Source organism: Hyaena hyaena, unplaced genomic scaffold (genome assembly GCF_003009895.1).
Source record: "Hyaena hyaena isolate Hyena2069 unplaced genomic scaffold, ASM300989v1 scaffold_29, whole genome shotgun sequence".
In the NCBI taxonomy this organism is placed as follows: domain Eukaryota; kingdom Metazoa; phylum Chordata; class Mammalia; order Carnivora; family Hyaenidae; genus Hyaena; species Hyaena hyaena.
Window position 1 is genome coordinate 795174 of NW_024080661.1, and position 16899 is coordinate 812072.

General features: G+C 54.3%; 2 protein-coding genes across 9 annotated transcripts; one reads left to right on the plus strand and one right to left on the minus strand.

The window, feature by feature from the left end:
- Positions 1-1793: 1793 nt before the first annotated feature.
- GRB7 (growth factor receptor bound protein 7) lies at positions 1794-10308 on the minus strand. 8 transcript variants are annotated; one of them, XM_039227913.1, is made up of 15 exons: positions 10135-10308; positions 5914-6070; positions 5651-5804; positions 5310-5466; positions 5060-5181; positions 4891-4968; positions 4463-4600; positions 4011-4121; positions 3716-3814; positions 3396-3476; positions 3177-3293; positions 2931-2985; positions 2717-2804; positions 2518-2611; positions 1794-2331 (listed from the first exon to the last, which is right to left on the minus strand). In XM_039227913.1, the coding sequence occupies exons 2-15, from the start codon at positions 6063-6065 to the stop codon at positions 2185-2187; spliced, it is 1593 nt and encodes a 530-aa protein (XP_039083844.1). In that variant the 5' UTR covers positions 6066-6070; positions 10135-10308; the 3' UTR covers positions 1794-2184. The 8 variants fall into 8 exon arrangements, with proteins under 8 accessions (XP_039083844.1, XP_039083843.1, XP_039083846.1 ...); XM_039227912.1 differs by having other exon boundaries at positions 5310-5490; XM_039227915.1 differs by lacking the exon at positions 2717-2804.
- A 4854-nt stretch (positions 10309-15162) lies between these two features.
- Positions 15163-16568, plus strand: MIEN1 (migration and invasion enhancer 1). The gene is made up of 4 exons (XM_039227890.1): positions 15163-15311; positions 15414-15511; positions 15954-16030; positions 16116-16568. The coding sequence occupies exons 1-4, from the start codon at positions 15223-15225 to the stop codon at positions 16197-16199; spliced, it is 348 nt and encodes a 115-aa protein (XP_039083821.1). The 5' UTR covers positions 15163-15222; the 3' UTR covers positions 16200-16568.
- Positions 16569-16899: the final 331 nt, after the last annotated feature.

Below are 16899 nucleotides of genomic sequence, written 5' to 3' on the forward strand. Positions count from 1 at the left end.
AAGTGGCTCAGTCGGTTAAGCATCCAACTCTTGGTTTCACCTCAGGTCATGATCTCACAGTTTGTGGGTTCTAGCCCCACATCAGGGGCTTAGGATTCTCTCTCTCCCTCTCTCAAAATAAATAATAAAATAAAACCTTAAAAAATTGCTATAGAATTTTCAATCCTGCACAAATTTAGAGAATTTAATGAATCCCCATGTGCCCATCGCCCAGCTTCAACAATTATCAACTCATGGCGAAACGATGACTATACTCACACCCTCTCCCCTAAACTTGGAGTTATTTTAAAAACAAAGATAAGACAGCATTTTATCTGTAAATACTTCAGAATGACTCTCTCAAAGATGAAGACACACACACACACGTGCGTGCGCGCGCACACAACCATTATCACCCCCTTGAAAAGTTAACCATAACTCCCTAATATCAAAAATCTCCTCAGAGCTCAAATTTCCCCCAATTGCTCATAAATATTTTTACACTTCACTAGTTCGGATTTGAATCAAATAAGGTCAACACATAACATCTAGTTGACATATGTCTACATTTCTTGAAAGCTAGAGATTCCCCATTTTTTCTTATAATTTTGCTATTGTTAAAAAAACTGGGTTATCTGTTCTGTAGTTTCCTAGTTTCTATTCGGGTATTTGTATCCCCCATGTGTCATTTCACATGTCCCTCTGTCCCCTGTATTTCTGATAAACTAGTAGCTAGATCCAAAGGATGAGACTGCGGTTTTATTTCTTGGCAAAAAATCATGTCTAGTTGGAGTTCACGTGTCTGAAGAGAGGGTCTCTTTGTGATTTAAAAATCAAATGGCAGATTCAGGTGTTGCCAGTTTGACAGAGCTATAAAGCTATCCTGTCACATAAGACCTCAAACTATAAAATTCCCCCTTAGACAAAACTGTTTAGACAAAACAGACCAGCATGGGCAGTGGGGAGAGGCCAGACCTAGAATGATCCGTGTGGACTTGTATTTTGGAAAGATCACTCTGGATGTTGTTGGAGGCTGAGTTGGAGAGGGAAGCCAGACTCAGAGGGCTGAGTGTTGTAGGGAAGCCATTATACGGCTTTCTGGAAGAAACATAACTATGAGGACAGGAAGCAAGAGGGAGAGGGGTTGACCATGGGGGGCACGGGGACTTTGGAGAGGTGGAGGGCCACGTGTCCAAGTGTAGGTTGTAGACATATAACCGTCAGGACTCATCCCAGCAGTTGGCCTGGGACTCGCGGAGGATACATGCTGTGAGACTGCACTCCAGGCCTGTCCGAATTACCCCCATCGCTGTAGGCCCTGTCAGGAGATCTCACCTGGATGACAGTCCGTTATACATTCATTTATTAAACAAGAAGTTACTAGGCACCCACTATGGGCCAGGCTCCATGCTGGGACACTAGAGATTCTCAGATGACCAAGACCACCCTGCCCTCAAGAAACCTCCAGGCTGGGGGTGCCTGGGTGGCTCAGTGGGTGGAGCATCAGACTTCAGCTTAGGTCATAGTTGCGCAGTTCGTGAGTTCAAGCCCCACATGGAGCCCTCTTCGGATCCTCTGTCCCCCTCCCCCCACCCCTCCCCCACATGCATGCACTTCTCTCAAAAATAAACATTTAAAAATAAGGAAAGAAAGGAAGGCAGGAAGGAAGGAAAAAAAGGAAGAAAAAGAAACATCCAGGCTGGAGGGTACCTGGCCTGGACCCGTCTGATACATTTGCCAAGGCCTGGTGCCCTCCTCTCCCCCTCCCCTTCTCTACCCCAGCTAGCCAGGTCTTACCAGACAGAACTCATAAGTGTATCAAAAAATACTCTTTATTGTCACTAGTATAAAACAGAGCAGATCAACTGGCCTCTCAGTCTGTACAAAGTGTGGGGCATAAGACCACCTGGGCTACCCCATCTCTCCCAAAACACCCTGCCCCAGGGCGGTGCCCAGGAGTTCCGTGAAGGGGAAGGCCACCCGAGTGCTTCGCTTGAGGAGACAGGTTGGGGGTGGAGTGGGTGAGGAGCACTTTCTGCCTGAGGGAAGCAAAGGGGCAGAGGAGAGAACTCTCTGGAGTAGGGGAGCCGTCTAATCATTCATGAGCCTGTCCCCACCTTCTGCGCCCTCCAAGTCCACCCTATGAGCATAGGGGACAGTGGCCAGCCTAGAACAGGCTGAGACACATGCCTGCTTCTGTGGCCGTCAGAGGGCCACGCGAGTACAGCAGTGGCGCAGCAGGCACGGCAGGATGCCACGGTTCAGCTGGTGGAACTCCACGAGCTGCAGCAGGTCCGTGAAGCGAGTCTGGCCGTCATCCATGGTGAAGTACAGGCGGCCCTCCTCCTCACTCTGGGGGGACGACGGCCATAGCAGGTGGGGTGGAAGGTCAGGGAGGGGCTCGAGGGGCTCCCTCCTGGTGGGGGCCGAGGTCCCCAGGGCTTGCGCGGGGACAAAGGAGAGAGCAGGAGCCCCCAGACACGCTGCGGGCCAGGGAGCTTCTCGAGGGGGCGTGGCGAAGAGATAGGGCTTACTCACCGGGAGGATGAGATAATGTTTGACCTTCTGCAAGTGGCACAGAGAGAGGACAAAGCCCTGTGGGTTCCGCTGACTCTCTCGAACAAGGAACAGGCTGCCAGGAGATGGAGCAACGTTACCCGAGGACACACAGCTGCCGCCTTGATGCGGGGCCTTTCCTATCCCTGGGTCTGCTGGCCTGCTCCGCCCTGCCCCTTACCCGTCCACCAGGCCCTGCTGCCCGATGAGCCGCTGGCTCTCCTCTCGGGAGATGCGTCCATGGAACCAGGGTTGGGTGCGGTGGATGGCTGGAGTTGGGGGAGGCAGACGGGCAGTCACTCTGGGCAGGAGACCCCATCCTGACCTCCCCCACCGGGAATGCTCAGAGAAGCCACGGCAGCCTCCACCCCTGGGGACGCAGGGTGCTCACCCACCTGCACTGAGGCTCGTGCCTGAGCCTGGGGTGGGCAGGCTGAGACGGTGGTTCTTCTGCAGAGCAGTGGGGGACACAAGGGGTCAGGGCGTGACTGAGGTATCACCCGGCACCTCAAGAACATAGAGACCCTTTCCGCACCTGGGGGCCTGCCTTACCCCGCCCCCCACTCTTCCTCCCATGCCATGGAAACCCACATGGAGAGAAGGTGCCCAGTATAACCATGCAGATGGGTACAGCCCCTCACCCTCCAGGCCTGGGCCTCCTCCAGGGCTGCACTCAGAGCTTCCCGGGGGTTCTCGATGACACGCCCAGCATGGCCAGAGAAGTCCATGGCCACCAGGGTGTTATCAGAGACACTCCTCTGTAGATGGGATAGGATGGAGAGGGGTCAGAACAGGGCCCATGGGTCCCCAAGATGGGGCCTGAGTGCCCCCCCCAAGCTAAAGCTTCTGTGCACACTCACCAAAGGTGGGGAACCCATACAGGGCGGACGCAGGTGGCGAGGCTGCGCCTGCTGATAATTCTTATATAGCTGCACCCCATACTGTGGGTTGGAGAGAGAAAAAGGACCTGAGGCCAAGCAGGTGCTGGCGGCTGGGCCGTGGACCCCGCACACCAGAACTCCCCAAGAGCAAGACTGCATCTCTGCCCTGGATGAGGAGCTTTCTGAAGCCAGAGCGAGGACCGGACACACTGAGAGAGCAAGGCTCTGATGCCCCCTCATTCCTGGGGGCAGAGTTACAACTCCTCACTCACGCCCCCCTGCCACTCCTGCGGTCTCACCTTGAAGAGGCGGAAAGCTGCTAACCAGCAGGTGCGACTCTGCTCATCCTCGCTGCAGAAGACCCGAAGCCCCTTGTGGCCATTTCGAAGCTTGTTTGGCTGTAGACAGAGGAAACCAGCTGGTCCCATATCTGATATTAGGACCAGATGTCTGTCTCCGTGTCTCTCCCTGTAGGGCAGGGCACGGGGCAGGGGGAGGAGTCTGGGTGTCCCAGATGGGAGCTCAGAAGCCCTAGGTAGGATCCCGGGGCCTGAGCAGCTCCTGTTCCCTCCCAGGCCAGGCCAGGGTCTTTACCTTGATACAGAAGCCGAAGTCCGTGGGCATCCCATAGAGCTTGCGGCCCTGGGTCACCACGTACACATTGGACTCGTTCACATCTGCTACATACTGCAGGTGCCTTGGATCCTGTGCAGCATGGGCAGGTAGCACTTGTAACAGGCAGACCCTATCCCCCTGTTATTGTCCCTATAAGCCAGCTGGGGAGATTTCAGGACCAGAGAGCAGCAGAGAAGTGCCTCAGGTCACACAGCAAACAGAAGTAGAGCCAGGACTCAAACTCAGTTTCACCTGCCTTTCCCACCACTACTTCCTGGGGTAGGTAAGCTAGAGGGGAGAGAGGAGCAGCTGAGGGTCTCAGGGTCCAGGGGAAGAAAGGCCCAGGAGTTCCAACAGGGAAGGGACAACTCCTAGAAGGACCAGAAATGGGATATCCTAGGGGCTGGGGCTGTCAACCCTCAAGACCTCACCTTGGAAGTGCCCTTTGTGGAGTAATAGAGGCCCGACCGGCGCAGGAAGCAGAAGAAGCGTTTCCAAAGCTTCCGTCCTGACCCCCGGAGCTGCAGGAAGCCCTGGATCTCTGGGAAGCTGCCTGCATTGAGGAAGTTCTGAGGCCAGAAGAGAGCAGGAAGCGTGTGAGACACCGAGAGAGACCAGGAGATACATACACACACACACACACACACACTCACACAAAGGCCTTCACGAGAGAAGGGGCTCCACATACATTCACTGTCCCATTTACCAGATGAAGAAACGGATGCTCAGCCAGGAAAAGTGACTTCTCCGGTCACTTAGGACTGTGCTAAGCCCTCCACCATATGCTTAAGGCACAATGCTTAAAGGCCAAAAAGCGATAGGTGATCCTGGGGGATCATGAATGGAGGTATCCCTTTACCTGGATGAGGTCTTCATGGGATAGGCCTGCGTGTGCGTCCAGACAGCTGGAGACCATCTTTTCTGGGAACAGGGAGTGCTGGGGGGAAAGGAGTCAGGAGCCAGGGAGTGAAGGCCCAAGTTGGGGATCAGGGTATCCCAGTGCCCAGACCCCCTTCACCCACACTCACTGGGGAGCTCTTGAACAGTTCATACTTGGCGAAGTTCTTCCGGAAGACAAAGCGGCTGTCTCCACCAATGGGCCAGGCAGCCTGCACTTCCACCACTGACTCATGGTCCTCCAAGCCCCGCTCTGGGGTTCAGGGCAAAAAGCAGGGGTCAGCGGAGACCAGCCAGGCCTCCCAGATGAGCCACCCGCCCAACACAACGTGTGAAGCATTTGCCTTCCTGTCCAGGCAGCCCCATTTCACCCCAACTCACCCAGTGCCAGATGGGGGTGGCACTCCACCAGCCCCCAGTTTTCATCACTCAAGGCGTGAGCTCGCTGCACCAGCATTTCACACACGTAGCGAGCTGTAGCACCGGCGGCCACCTCCACAGACCGGCAAGCCCCATCTTCACTGTACACCTTTACTACCTGTACCCCAAAAACTGCAGATGACTGGAGGAAGGGCAAAGGGTAGTTACTTCCCTTCTGCTGCCTGCTCTGCCTGTAGGGATTCCTGATCAAATCCCCCAGCCTCCACGGAAGTGGTACCATATCCACCCTCATGGCCACAGCATCCCCACACCCCTGCCTTCCTTTTCCCAAGACAACTCACATGGGGGCGGCTGGCGTCTCGAGGGAGCAGCCCCCTCACACTGGAGGAACCCCCAAGAATGGGAGTCTGCGAAGGAGGACTGCAGAGCTCAGGGAAGGGGTTGGGGATGGAGGGTAGAGAGCTTGTCCGCAGCTCCTCCTCTCGAAGAAGATTCCTGTGGCCCGAGGTAGGGGGCGGAGAAGGAGTTGACTACAAGCTTCTGTCTTACCCCGCACGGGCCCCACCCCCCCCAGCCCCTCCTCGGCTCCATCACCCCATTGTACCTGCTGGTCGGAATGGGCAGAGGCTGGGACCGCTTCACCTCCCCCGGCAGAGGGGCATCGGGAGGCAGGGGAGTCCCAGGAGGGGTCCCAGGGGTCAGGTACAGGTCTTCCGGGGAGCTGCTGAGATGAGGTGGAGACAGACCGAGCTCCATAACATCTGAGGGAGAAGAGGGGGCTGAAAGTGGCTGCTCTTGACCCCTTGTCCTGGGGAGAGGGACCAAGAGGACCCAGACCTCCTGACTCCACACAGCTGCCAAGGTGCCCCTCAGAGTTTACACAGCGCCTTATTGCTCCCCCCTCTAACTGGAGTTTCCCTGGAGCCTCTGGGGAAAGGGTAGAGTGAGCCCGTTTACAAAAAGGGACTTCAAGTCCCTGAGAAGGAAGCATTCTTGCCCCTGTCACAGGTGAATCAGGGAGTGGAACCTGGTGTTTGGACTCCAAGTCCAGTGCCCTTCTGTTAGCCCCAGGTTGCCCAGGGAAAGAGCTAAGAGGGTCCCACTCGACCACCGTGGAGCCACAGACTCCATGACCCGCAGACTGTTCGAGGCTCAGATGTGCAGTCTCTGAGCATGCTCTGAGCACAGGGCACTCAACTCCTCTGGGCTCTGCCCCAGGTTTTTCCAGTGCTTTGTTGCCAAACCTGGTTGCCAGAGCCTGTTGTGGCAACGCCTGCCCAAGTGCTGAGTGATGCACAGGAGGGGTGAAGGAGGTGGGCCAGGACAGGAACCAGGAGGCAGGCTCAGCCGCAGTGAGAAGGACAGGACTAGCCTGGGGGCCCTGGCCCCAGCAGCCCCTAAACCTTCTGTGCCCTCCCCAGATTCCTCCCCCTGCCCAACACTTTTGAAGCCCCAGTGCCAGAGCTACCTCCTCTGAGCAGCGTTCCTGGATTTTCCACCTTCACACTGAAGGTCTCACTCTCTACACTGTGCAGGGGCCTCAGCGCCAATTACATGCACCTGTCTTATCCACTCACTGGTCTGAAGACGGCCAGCACTGCTAGGCAAGGCCAGGGTCTTACCCATGTCTTATCGCCCCAGGTGCTGCACAGGCACCTGGGACAACTAAGGACAGCAGAGCTGGGGCAAAAATGCCCACCAGGGGCAGAGGTAGCACGGGCTCCTCCTCCACAGGAAGAAAGACCTCTCAGGCTGGGTGAGGACCTGGGAGCACCTGAGACCTAGGCCAGCGCTGTGAGGCTCCTGGGGGCACCTGGCACTGACCCTCCAGGAAGGGGCCTGGCTCCTGGGGGCACCTGGCATTGACCCTCCAGGAAGGGGCAGGCCTGGGACTCTTAAGTGAGGGGATTTGGGGGGCAGGTGAGTCAGGGTGGGGCGGGACAGCACTGCCTGGGGCTCTCTATTCAACCTTGACTCATCTGCAGAACTTCCTGGCTTAGGAGAAACACAAACAGCCTCTGCCCACCTCCCTCCACTCCGCCCCCAACCTACCAGCCTGTGAGGAATGGGGGAGGCACAGGGCAGGGACTGGATGGGGGAGAAAGAAGCTGTGGGGCAGGCGGCAGCTCTGACATCATTTTCTCCTCCCCACCCTTGGCCCACCTCCAGCCCAGGTGGGACTTTCAGTCGGCCCCCAATCTGGTAGCCACCACCCTGCCCAGGAGCCCCCTCCCGCAGGGAGAGAAGAAAGGCCCGGCCTGGATTCAAAGGCCCATCTGGAGTGGAGCTGACCTCCAGTGATGCCCTCACTCACCCAAAGAAACCAAGTGCTCCCTAGCCTGTCTGGGGCCTCCCAGGCTTTCATTCCGATGCTGCTGCTCACCCCTGGAACCCAGGACTCAGTGGCCCAGAGGACTCATCTACAGCAACCCTGGGGGACGGGGGTCCTCCAGACCACACTCTTTGGGGTGTCCTTGGCTGGAAGGGTACTACGGGAGCAGAAGTAGAAAGTCAAGACACACAAGAGGACAGACACCGACAGGCAGAAAAGGAAAGGCTGGAGGGAGAGACAGGGAGGGGGCTCAGGGCCCTGCAGGGAAGGGCGAAACACACCCACCAGTGAACATCAACAGACACCAGAACATCAGCAACAAAACAGTGTCCCCACTCCCATCCCGTTTATCTTCTGGCAACCAGCCCTGGTGACTTCACTCCACGGAGAGGGAGACTGGGGGAGGGGGGAGCGCAGGAAGCCAGACAGGATATCAGAGATGAAAAGTGGGGTCCTCCTCCACCCCAGAGGGAAGACGAACCAGGGCAGTGTTTGGACAGGGAAAGAGGAGTAGATTTAAATCAGAATCAGATTCGAGTCTGGCCTCAGAGGGCTGGAGGGCCCACTGAAGATTGCATTTGGGTTTTCCAACCCTTCACCCTGCCCTCCAGACCCTTCTAAGGCAAGAGGAGTGGGGGCATTTCATCAGATAGATGAAATGGGAGAAGAATGGGGGTCCTAGCTGTGGGGCCCCGCCAGCCCCCCTCCCAAGAAACCTGAACTTTTTTAAAGTGGGGCTCTGAGAAAGCTTCTGTTGACGAAACAGACCCCCGGAATCTATCAGTCCCCTCAACACAGCAACTCCACGCCGAAGCTTCCCCGATGGCCTCTCCTGCCCCGAGGCTCCGGCCCCACCCTCCTTCCCGCCGTCCCAGCCTCCTGCCTCCTTGTTTACTTCCTGAATCTCGCCCCACCTGGCTGGCCCCAAGGGCGGGTGGCGGGGCAAGAAAACAAGGCCACCTCCGTAGCTAACCAGGGGAGGGGGAGGGGCTGGCAGGGCCCAGGCCTGGGCTGGGGACCAGCAGGTGGCGGGAAGGCCCCCGTCTGGCCGAGCACTCCACGCCCCGCCCCCATCGAGATTTATTGTTAGGGGGAGAAGGTTCAACCTTCGGGGTAGTTCTGGGGGTGCAGGGCCCAGGTGAGGAGGCGGGAAACCCCTAGGTGCCCCAGAGTTGGGAGGAGGGCCCAGGACCTTGAGGCCCCGCCCACTCCCTCGCTCAAAAAATGACCAATGGGAAAAGGGGGGTAAGCTCTCTTAAAGTTTAATTTGGGAAGAATGTTGGAGTGTCTGTGGAGTTAATCATTACATGCTGCTTGCCTTCGTGGAGGGCTCCCCCAGCAGGATGAGGGGGAGAAGGGAGACCAGAGTCCAGGGCAGGCAGGCCGACCGAGAGGGGCAGAGGGGTTGGGAGTCCTTCCAACGGCTGACAGGTGCATTCTCCCATCTCCGTAGTGCCACGGAGACCCAGATTCGAGTCTTTCTCCAAACACTACCTCCCCCAAACACGTACACACACTTTCTCTAGGCCCCACTGCTCTGCAGGACCCACCACGCCCCCCCCCCTTCCGCATCCAGCCCTCCAGCCTCTGAGCCTCCCTTCCGAAGGCGGGAAGGACCCTCAGGCCTGCCCCGCCCCCACCTTCCCTTCCGAAGGCAGGACCCTGTGTTCTGAGCAGGCAAACAATAGGAGACGGAGTTCTGGAAACTTAAGGGAATCTCTCTCCTCTACTGCCCTCCAAATGGGAGGGTCCCCCTTCCCCAGGGGAGACGTCAATCTTTAGTAGAGCCTTGGGGAAACCTCAAACGGGTAACCTCCGGCTGAGCAAGGATTGATTCGAGGCAGTCCTCGGTATTCGCCCCCCCCCCTCCACCCCCCAGCTCTCTTCTCTGCGGAGGTAGGGAGGGGCCAGTTTCAGCGGGAAAGCAGCGTCTCTGGGAGGAGAGCATCAGAGATCTCCCTTTCTCATCCTCATCAGCTGCTTAGTCGGGAAGGGGGGACGGGCAGAGGGAGGCGGGGTACAAGGAGGGAAGGAAGGAATAAGGAAGGCAGGAAATGAGAATAGGGAAAGACTGAGGGCAGATGGTGAGGAAGGGGCGGGATAGGGAGACTGGAGAAAAAGAGAAAGCGTGGCCGCCAGAGTAACGCAGAAGGAGGCTGAATCTTTCCAGGTTGCCCCCGGACGTGCTGCTGCTCCCCACCCTCAAGATGAAGGGCGCGTTTTGGTCCTTACCTGGACCCTGGAGTTGGAGCACTTGGCTGGGGCCACCGGTTTAGGAAGGGAGACGCCTGGCCCTTAACTACCTGTCCCCCTCTTGCCCCCGCCCTTGGCCTGACATCACAGGGGGGAGAGGGAGGGGGAGCCAGGCAGCTGTCCGTCCGCCCACCAGGGCAGCCTGCCAGCTCCTGGCTCTGAGACGGCCACAGTCTGGGGCCCTGGTGCGGCTGGGGGTGGGAGCAGGTTATCGTCTGGAACCGATCCTGGTAACCTTACCTAGAGAAGCCCCAGCGGGAGTAGCAGGACACGGGGTCCGAAGTCCGGTTCTGTCTAGGGACCCCAGATACCTGGACTTGATTTCAAATCCACTCCCTCTTCTCTACAGGTGGTAGGAGGGCGTCCCGACTTTGGACGTTGAAGTGAGGGTTGGGGGAGGGACAGCCCTGTGTGTCCAGGCTCCTGGACGAAGGAAACTAAAATTATCTTGGGCAGGTGGGGGCGGGGCCGGGGGGAAGCATGGGAGGAGGAACCACAGGAGGAGGGGCGGGGACTCCCTGACACTCTACTCAGGCTGGGATTGTTTTTGCACTTCTTAGCCCGGCAGCAGGTGCCAGGGGAGAGGCGGGGAAGACAGTCGAACTGAACAGCCTCGAGAGCGAAGATCTGAAGTCCTTGTGACCTGGGAGGGAGGGGCTGGGGGCTGGAAGGTAAGGGGAAACAGCCGGTGCACCCTTTCCCAGGCTCCTCACCAAATCGGGTCTGCTCATTGGCCAAGCTAGGGGGCCTGTCGGCGGCTCTAAGTCCCACCTGATGGGGCAAAGAGCACTCCGTGAAAGAGGGAAGCCAGCCAGAGGGGTGTCCAGCTACAATGCCTGTCCCTTGACCTCCAGCCACAGTCTGGCCACCGAGCCTGCACCCTGGCCCTCAGAGGCACCCAGGGTATGTTCTCCCTTCTTGGCAATGTCCAGGGTCTCAGCTTCTTCTGAAATTAAAGGGGTTAGGCAGGGTCTCATGGTGGGAGGAGTGATCTGAGGGAAGCTCTGGCCAGGTGCCAGGGGACCCCCACCCTCCTGCTTAGAGCCATCACTTTAGCTCACTCCTTCAGCGTTAGGCACACACAAGGGTCAGGGAGAGGGCCTGGATCAAATGCAGTGACCACCTCCCAACCAGGAGTTGGTGACAGTTGGGTAAACAAACAGTCCATGGAGTGATAAGAGGTCTGCCCTGGGGGACCATCAAGGAGTGGCTCTAGCCTCAACTTTCTCCAAACTGGGTTTTCCTTGGAAAAACCAGTATGAGTGGACCAAGCAAAGAAGTGGGGGAGGAGACAAAGTCACCTGGGCCATGGAGCAGCTTGTGCAAAGCACAGTAGACAATTCACTCAATCATTCCTTCATTCATCCAGTTACTGTTTTTTAAGTACCTACTGAATGCCAGCCGCAAGCTGGTACTGGGGAAAAAGTGAAGAGCAACAAAAACAGATCCTGCCCTTAGCCTCATGCAGCCCAGTTGGATAGACTGATATTAAGCAAAGAATCACATATGGGCGCCTGGGTGGTTCCAGTCAGTTGAGCATCTGACATCGGCTCAGGTCATGATCCCACAGTTCATGAAATCAAGACCCATATCGGACACACTGCTGTCAGAGCAGAGCCCACTTTGGATCCTCTGTCCCCCTCTCTCTCTCCCCCTCTCTCATTCTTTCCTTCTCTCTCTCTCTCAAAAATGAATAAACATTAGGAAAAAAAAAAACATAAAAATAAGTAGCACTTGGGTAGCCCGGTCAAGTAAGTGTCTGACTCTTGATTTTGACTCAGGTTGCAATCTCACAGTTGGTAAGATTGAGCCGTGCATTGGGCTCTGTGCTGACAGCTAGGAGGCTTCTTGGGATTCTCTCTCTCCCTCTCTTTCTACCCCTCACCTGCTCTCTCTCGCGCTCTCTCGCTCTCTGAAAATAAATAAACTAAAAAAATCACACAAAAATAAGAAATAACAGGTGACAAATACGGTGGGAAAATGACTCACTCAGGGAGTTGGGGAAGCCTTCTCTGTGGAAGTGACAATTGAACAGAGGGGAAGCTGTCTGGAGCAGGGAGAAGGTTGAGATCGGTGGGTGGGAATGAGGGGGGCATCTTTCATGATGGGGAAACAAATGCCAAAGCCCTTGGCAGGAGGGGACACAGCATACATAGGCTGAAGAGAAGGAAGGAGAGGAGGCCACACAGGTAAGCTTGAGCAGGTGTGGAGAAAGGCAGGTGCTTTGGACTGAGCTGTGTTTCTCCAAGTGTGGCCTGTGACCACCGGCCTCCACATCTCCCTAGGCTTGTATAAAAAACAGATCCCTGGGCCCCTCCCCACCTGCTGAATCTCAGTCTCTGGGGCCAAGACCCAGGAATGTGTGGTATTGACAAGCCCTCAGGTGGTTAAACCAGGTTTAAGAGCCATCCATCCTGTCTGTCCAGACAGGCAGGAACTATGGGCTGAGGCCAGACCCTGCAGTGTCTCTCTCGGCTTGAACACAGAGAAGTGGGCAGATTTATATTTTGGAAAGATCACTCTGGATGTTGAAGGATGGGTTAGACCGGGAAGCAAGACTCAGAAGGCCGGAGTGCCGTAGGATTCCATGTATAGGCTTTCTGGAGGGGGTGGAACCATAAGCACAGAAGACCGATCTGGGGTTGGGGAGGAGGGATAGGGGTTGCCAGCAAACAGCACAGGGACTGATGAGGAGGTGACGGAGCTGTTCTGTATGTTGGTCATGGTGGTGGATATACAATTGTATGTAAGGACTCACAGAAAGGTACACTCAAGAGATCAAAGTTATATCTGAGTTTGGTTTTTTTTTTTTTAATAAAAAAAGAACAACAAAGAAAGAATAGGTTAATAGATTAATGGAATAGAATCAAAACTTCAAATATAAACCCTTACATTTCTGGTCAAATGATTTTTTGACAAAGGTGCAAAGAGAATTGGGGGGGCAAAGATTAGTGTTTTCAATAAATAGTTCTAGGACAATAGACTAGGCAAGATCCACATGCCAAAAGATGAATTTAGATCCTTACCTCACACAATCTACAAAAATTAACTCAAAATAGGTCCTAGACCTAACCATAAGAGCTAAAATAAAACCTCTGAAGAAACCATGGGGGGGAAAAACCTTCGTGACCCTGAGTTAGGCAGAGATCTTAGATACAACAGCAAAAGTACAAGTGACAAATGAAAAAAATCAGTAAATTATATGTCATCAAAATGAAATTCTTTTTTAATATATATTTTTAAATGTTTACTTTTGAGAGTGAGAGCGAGAGAGAGCATGAGCAGGGGAGAAGAGAGAGAGGGTGACACAGAATCCGAAGCAGGCTCCAGGCTCTGAGCTGTCAGCACAGAGCCTGACACGGAGCTCGAAACCACGAACTGTGAGATCATGACCTGAGCCAAAGTCAGATGCTTAACCAACTGAGTCACCCAGGCACCCTACAAAATGAAATTCCTTTTGCACTTCAAAAGAAACCATTTAAAATTTAAAAAACAAACAAAACAAAACAAAGCAAAAAACCTGTTAAAGACTGGGAGAAAATATTTGCAAATCATATATTTGCTTAGGGACTTTGTATCCAGAATATATAAAGAACTCTTACAAATCAATAACAAAAAAAAACCCCCAAACAACCCAGTTAAAAATAGGCAAAAGATTTGAAGAAATGTTTTTCCAAATAAGATAGATGAATGGCTAATAAACACATGAAAAGGTGCTCAACATCATTAGTCATTAGAGAAATGCAAATTAAAACCACACAGAAATACCACCTCGCGCCCACCGGGATGGCTATAATCAGAGACAGACAATAAGCATTGACAGGGATATGAGTAAACAAATTCTCATATAGCTGATGGGAATGTAAAACGGTACAGGCACTTTGGAATAACAGTATGGCAGTTTCTCAAAAAGTTAAACATCCCACGCAAACCAGCAATTCTACTCCTAAAGAAATGAAAATACAGGTACCTACAATGACACTTACTTGGGTGTTCGTAGCAGCCTTATTCAAAATAGCTAAAAACTGAAAACTGGAATTCAAATGGGCATCAACTGGTATTGAATAGATAAACAGAAGGTGGTATACCTACACAATGGACTATTGCCACCAACAAAAAGGAACAAACTACCGGTATGTGATATAGCACAGTTGAACCTCAAAAACTTTACACTGAACGGAGTGCCTGGGTGGCTAAGTCTGTCCAATGACCAACTCTTGGTTTAGGTTCAGGTCATGATCTCTCAGGGTTCATGGGTTCGAGCCCCATGTTGGGGGTTCTCCCCAGCCTGCTTGGGATTCTCTATTTCTCTCTGCCTCTCCACCCCCTCTCAAAAATAGATAAAGATTAAAAAACAACAACAACAACTTTACACTGAATGAAAAAAAGCCAGAAGCAAAAAAACACGTATTATATCATTCCATTTACATGAAATATCCAGAAAAGGCAAGTTTATAGACAAGGCAGATCAATGGATGCCTAAGGCTACAGCCAGGAGCTGGACTGACTGCATACACGAGGAGTGACCTTTCTAAGTTGATGGAAAGGTTCTGTAACTGGATTGTAGTGATGGTGGCACAATTCTATATCACTGAGTTTGTGTTTAAAATGCATGGTTTGAAGAGATGCTGAGGTAGGCGACCTGTTAGGATACTCCGGTGGGACTCCAGGGAGGAAAAAAGGCAGCGAGACAGCCTCCAGTTTTGGAGTTGGAAAATGAGAATAATGCCAGCCCTATAGTGAGGCAGGGACGAGATTGGGGAGGTGCAGGAACGTGAGCACAGGAGTGATGGGAGCATGGAGCTTGAGGAGTGGGAACCCCAAAGCCTAAGTTCCCAAATGCAGGGGAGAGGCCGGCACTGCCCCCGATTTTGCTTACAGTTTGGGAGCTTAAGAATCAGAAGTACTTGAGTGTTTAACCATGCGGTGGTTTAAAACGCCATCAACATGCTTGCAAGAAATGGCAACTATTCCATACCATCAGCCAACCGCAGGCCCTGAGTCCGCTTGCCTCATGACTTTCGCTTCCTTTTGTAACCTGGAAAGCGCTTCGCAGTCTAAGATATTTCAGCAGATTATATAAGAACGCGACGTCCACCAGACACGAGGTGCGGGGCAAGCCTGGAGCTCGGAGAAGGTGGTCTGGACGGGACCACCCAGCCCAGAGCCCTCAAACCAAGGATACGGTGAAACTGCAGCAGCAACCGCGGCCTGCAGGGGGCGCCCGGACGTAGCGCGCGGCCCGCCCCGCCCCGCGGCCCCGCCCCGTCACGTGCCCACGGCGTCGCGTCACACCCGGAAGCAGCGGCTGGAGCGGAGTCGGGAGCAATGAGCGGGGAGCCGGGGCCGACGTGTGAAGCGCCCCCTCCCGGGGAGATTGAACCGGGTAGTGGGGTTCGCATCGTAGTGGAGTACTGGTAAGCGTCTCCAGCGTGTGGGGTGTCCAGGCCGGACGGGGGTGGGTCCACGGGAGCCCCTCCCGCGAAAACCCAAGCGGACCCCAAGCATCTTGTCCCTAGTGAACCCTGCGGATTTGAGGCGACCTACCTGGAGCTGGCGAGTGCCGTGAAGGAGCAGTATCCTGGCATTGAAATCGAGTCGCGCCTGGGGGGCACAGGTGAGGCCCCCAGAACACCTGCTGAGTCAGTGTTCTAAATCTCTACCACTTTCTAGTTCTGGAATTGGCTGTTTTACATGGTGTCCAGCAGTGTCTGGCACATAGTAAAATGTCCAACCAACTCGAGTCCCCTTCCAAAGGTGAGGGGGTCACAGATGAAGCCTGTAGGGAAAACGGGGGAGACTGCAGAAGTGTGGGGTTGGAGGAGAGGCACTCCTTCACTGAGTTATGAAGCCTGAGTTCAAAGGAAGGACAAACAGGTGACGCCTCCCTCAGGTTCCTTTGGCTTGAGCCCAGTTTGGGAAAGGGCTTAAAGAACGAGTCTCTAGTGGGGCCGGTGGGGACATGAAGGAGCCTGTGTGAAGTCTAAGAAGTGTGGAGAATCTCTCCAGACTTGTCTGTTCTCAGCATACAGTTCATTCATTGCTTTATTTTATACCAGGGGCCTTTGAGATTGAAATCAACGGACAGCTGGTGTTCTCCAAGCTGGAGAATGGGGGCTTTCCTTATGAGAAGGATGTGAGTATTTACAACGTTGGGAGGCCCCGGTTCACCCTGCCCCTGCAATGCATTGTCCCATTCCATGTGTCTGCCCTCTCTCTAGCTCATTGAGGCCATCCGAAGAGCCAGTAACGGAGAACCCCTAGAAAAGATCACGAACAGCCGTCCTCCTTGCGTCATTCTGTAACTACGCGTGGATTCTGGGTTACTGCTCTGTTCGGAGACACAAGCCTTGGTCTCTCCTTTGGTCCTGCTGAGGGCTCCCCACTCCCCTCACTTAGCTCCTGGTAAGCTAGGAGACTCTGGCCTCCACTTTGTCCCTTTGGGTACCAGGAGGGAATAGCAGCTGCTGTGGTCTTAGGAGTGGGAGAGAGACCGTCTCCATGGACCTTACCATAGCCACCTTCTACCCCCTTCCTAGGATCAGTGCATAAGAAAAGTCTGCCCCCCTCCCGCCCCCTGCAGCTTAGCCATACTGGTCAAATGCCACCACAGTCATAACTTATTTTACACTAGCCCTGGGCAGTGTCAGCTATTGGCAATAAAGTGGCACTAAGAAGACCTGTGCCAAACTAGTGTGTTTTTGTTCAGTGGAGGTGGGGGATGGTAGCAGAGGCCGGCCCAGCCTTTATACCACGGAGATGGCTATGCTGGGTCGGTGGGCTTTCTCTGGATAGCTCCTTCTATCTCATGTCCTGTCACCGCCAAGGCAAAGAAAATGAGTCACACCGTAGGCACTGCCTCCTCTTGCCTCTGTCCCTCCCCCCACTCCCCCTGTCCATAGGGAATAACCCCATTCTGGCGGGTGGCCTTAGGAATTCATTCTTTTCTAAGCAAAAATGATCTGGTTGTCAAAGGGCTCTTGAACCTGGAGAAGAGCCTCCTCA

Coding starts and splice junctions, on each gene's coding strand:
- GRB7 (XM_039227908.1), bottom strand. CDS start 6,065: ATGGAGCTCGGTCTGTCTCCACCTCATCTCAGCAGCTCCCCGGAAGAC. Junction 4,969..5,059: donor AACTGTTCAAGAGCTCCCCA/GTGAGTGTGGGT, acceptor CTTTCCCCCCAG/CACTCCCTGTTCCCAGAAAA. Junction 3,477..3,715: donor CAGCTTTCCGCCTCTTCAAG/GTGAGACCGCAG, acceptor TCCAACCCACAG/TATGGGGTGCAGCTATATAA.
- MIEN1 (XM_039227890.1), top strand. CDS start 15,223: ATGAGCGGGGAGCCGGGGCCGACGTGTGAAGCGCCCCCTCCCGGGGAG. Junction 15,312..15,413: donor CGCATCGTAGTGGAGTACTG/GTAAGCGTCTCC, acceptor TCTTGTCCCTAG/TGAACCCTGCGGATTTGAGG. Junction 15,512..15,953: donor GTCGCGCCTGGGGGGCACAG/GTGAGGCCCCCA, acceptor ATTTTATACCAG/GGGCCTTTGAGATTGAAATC.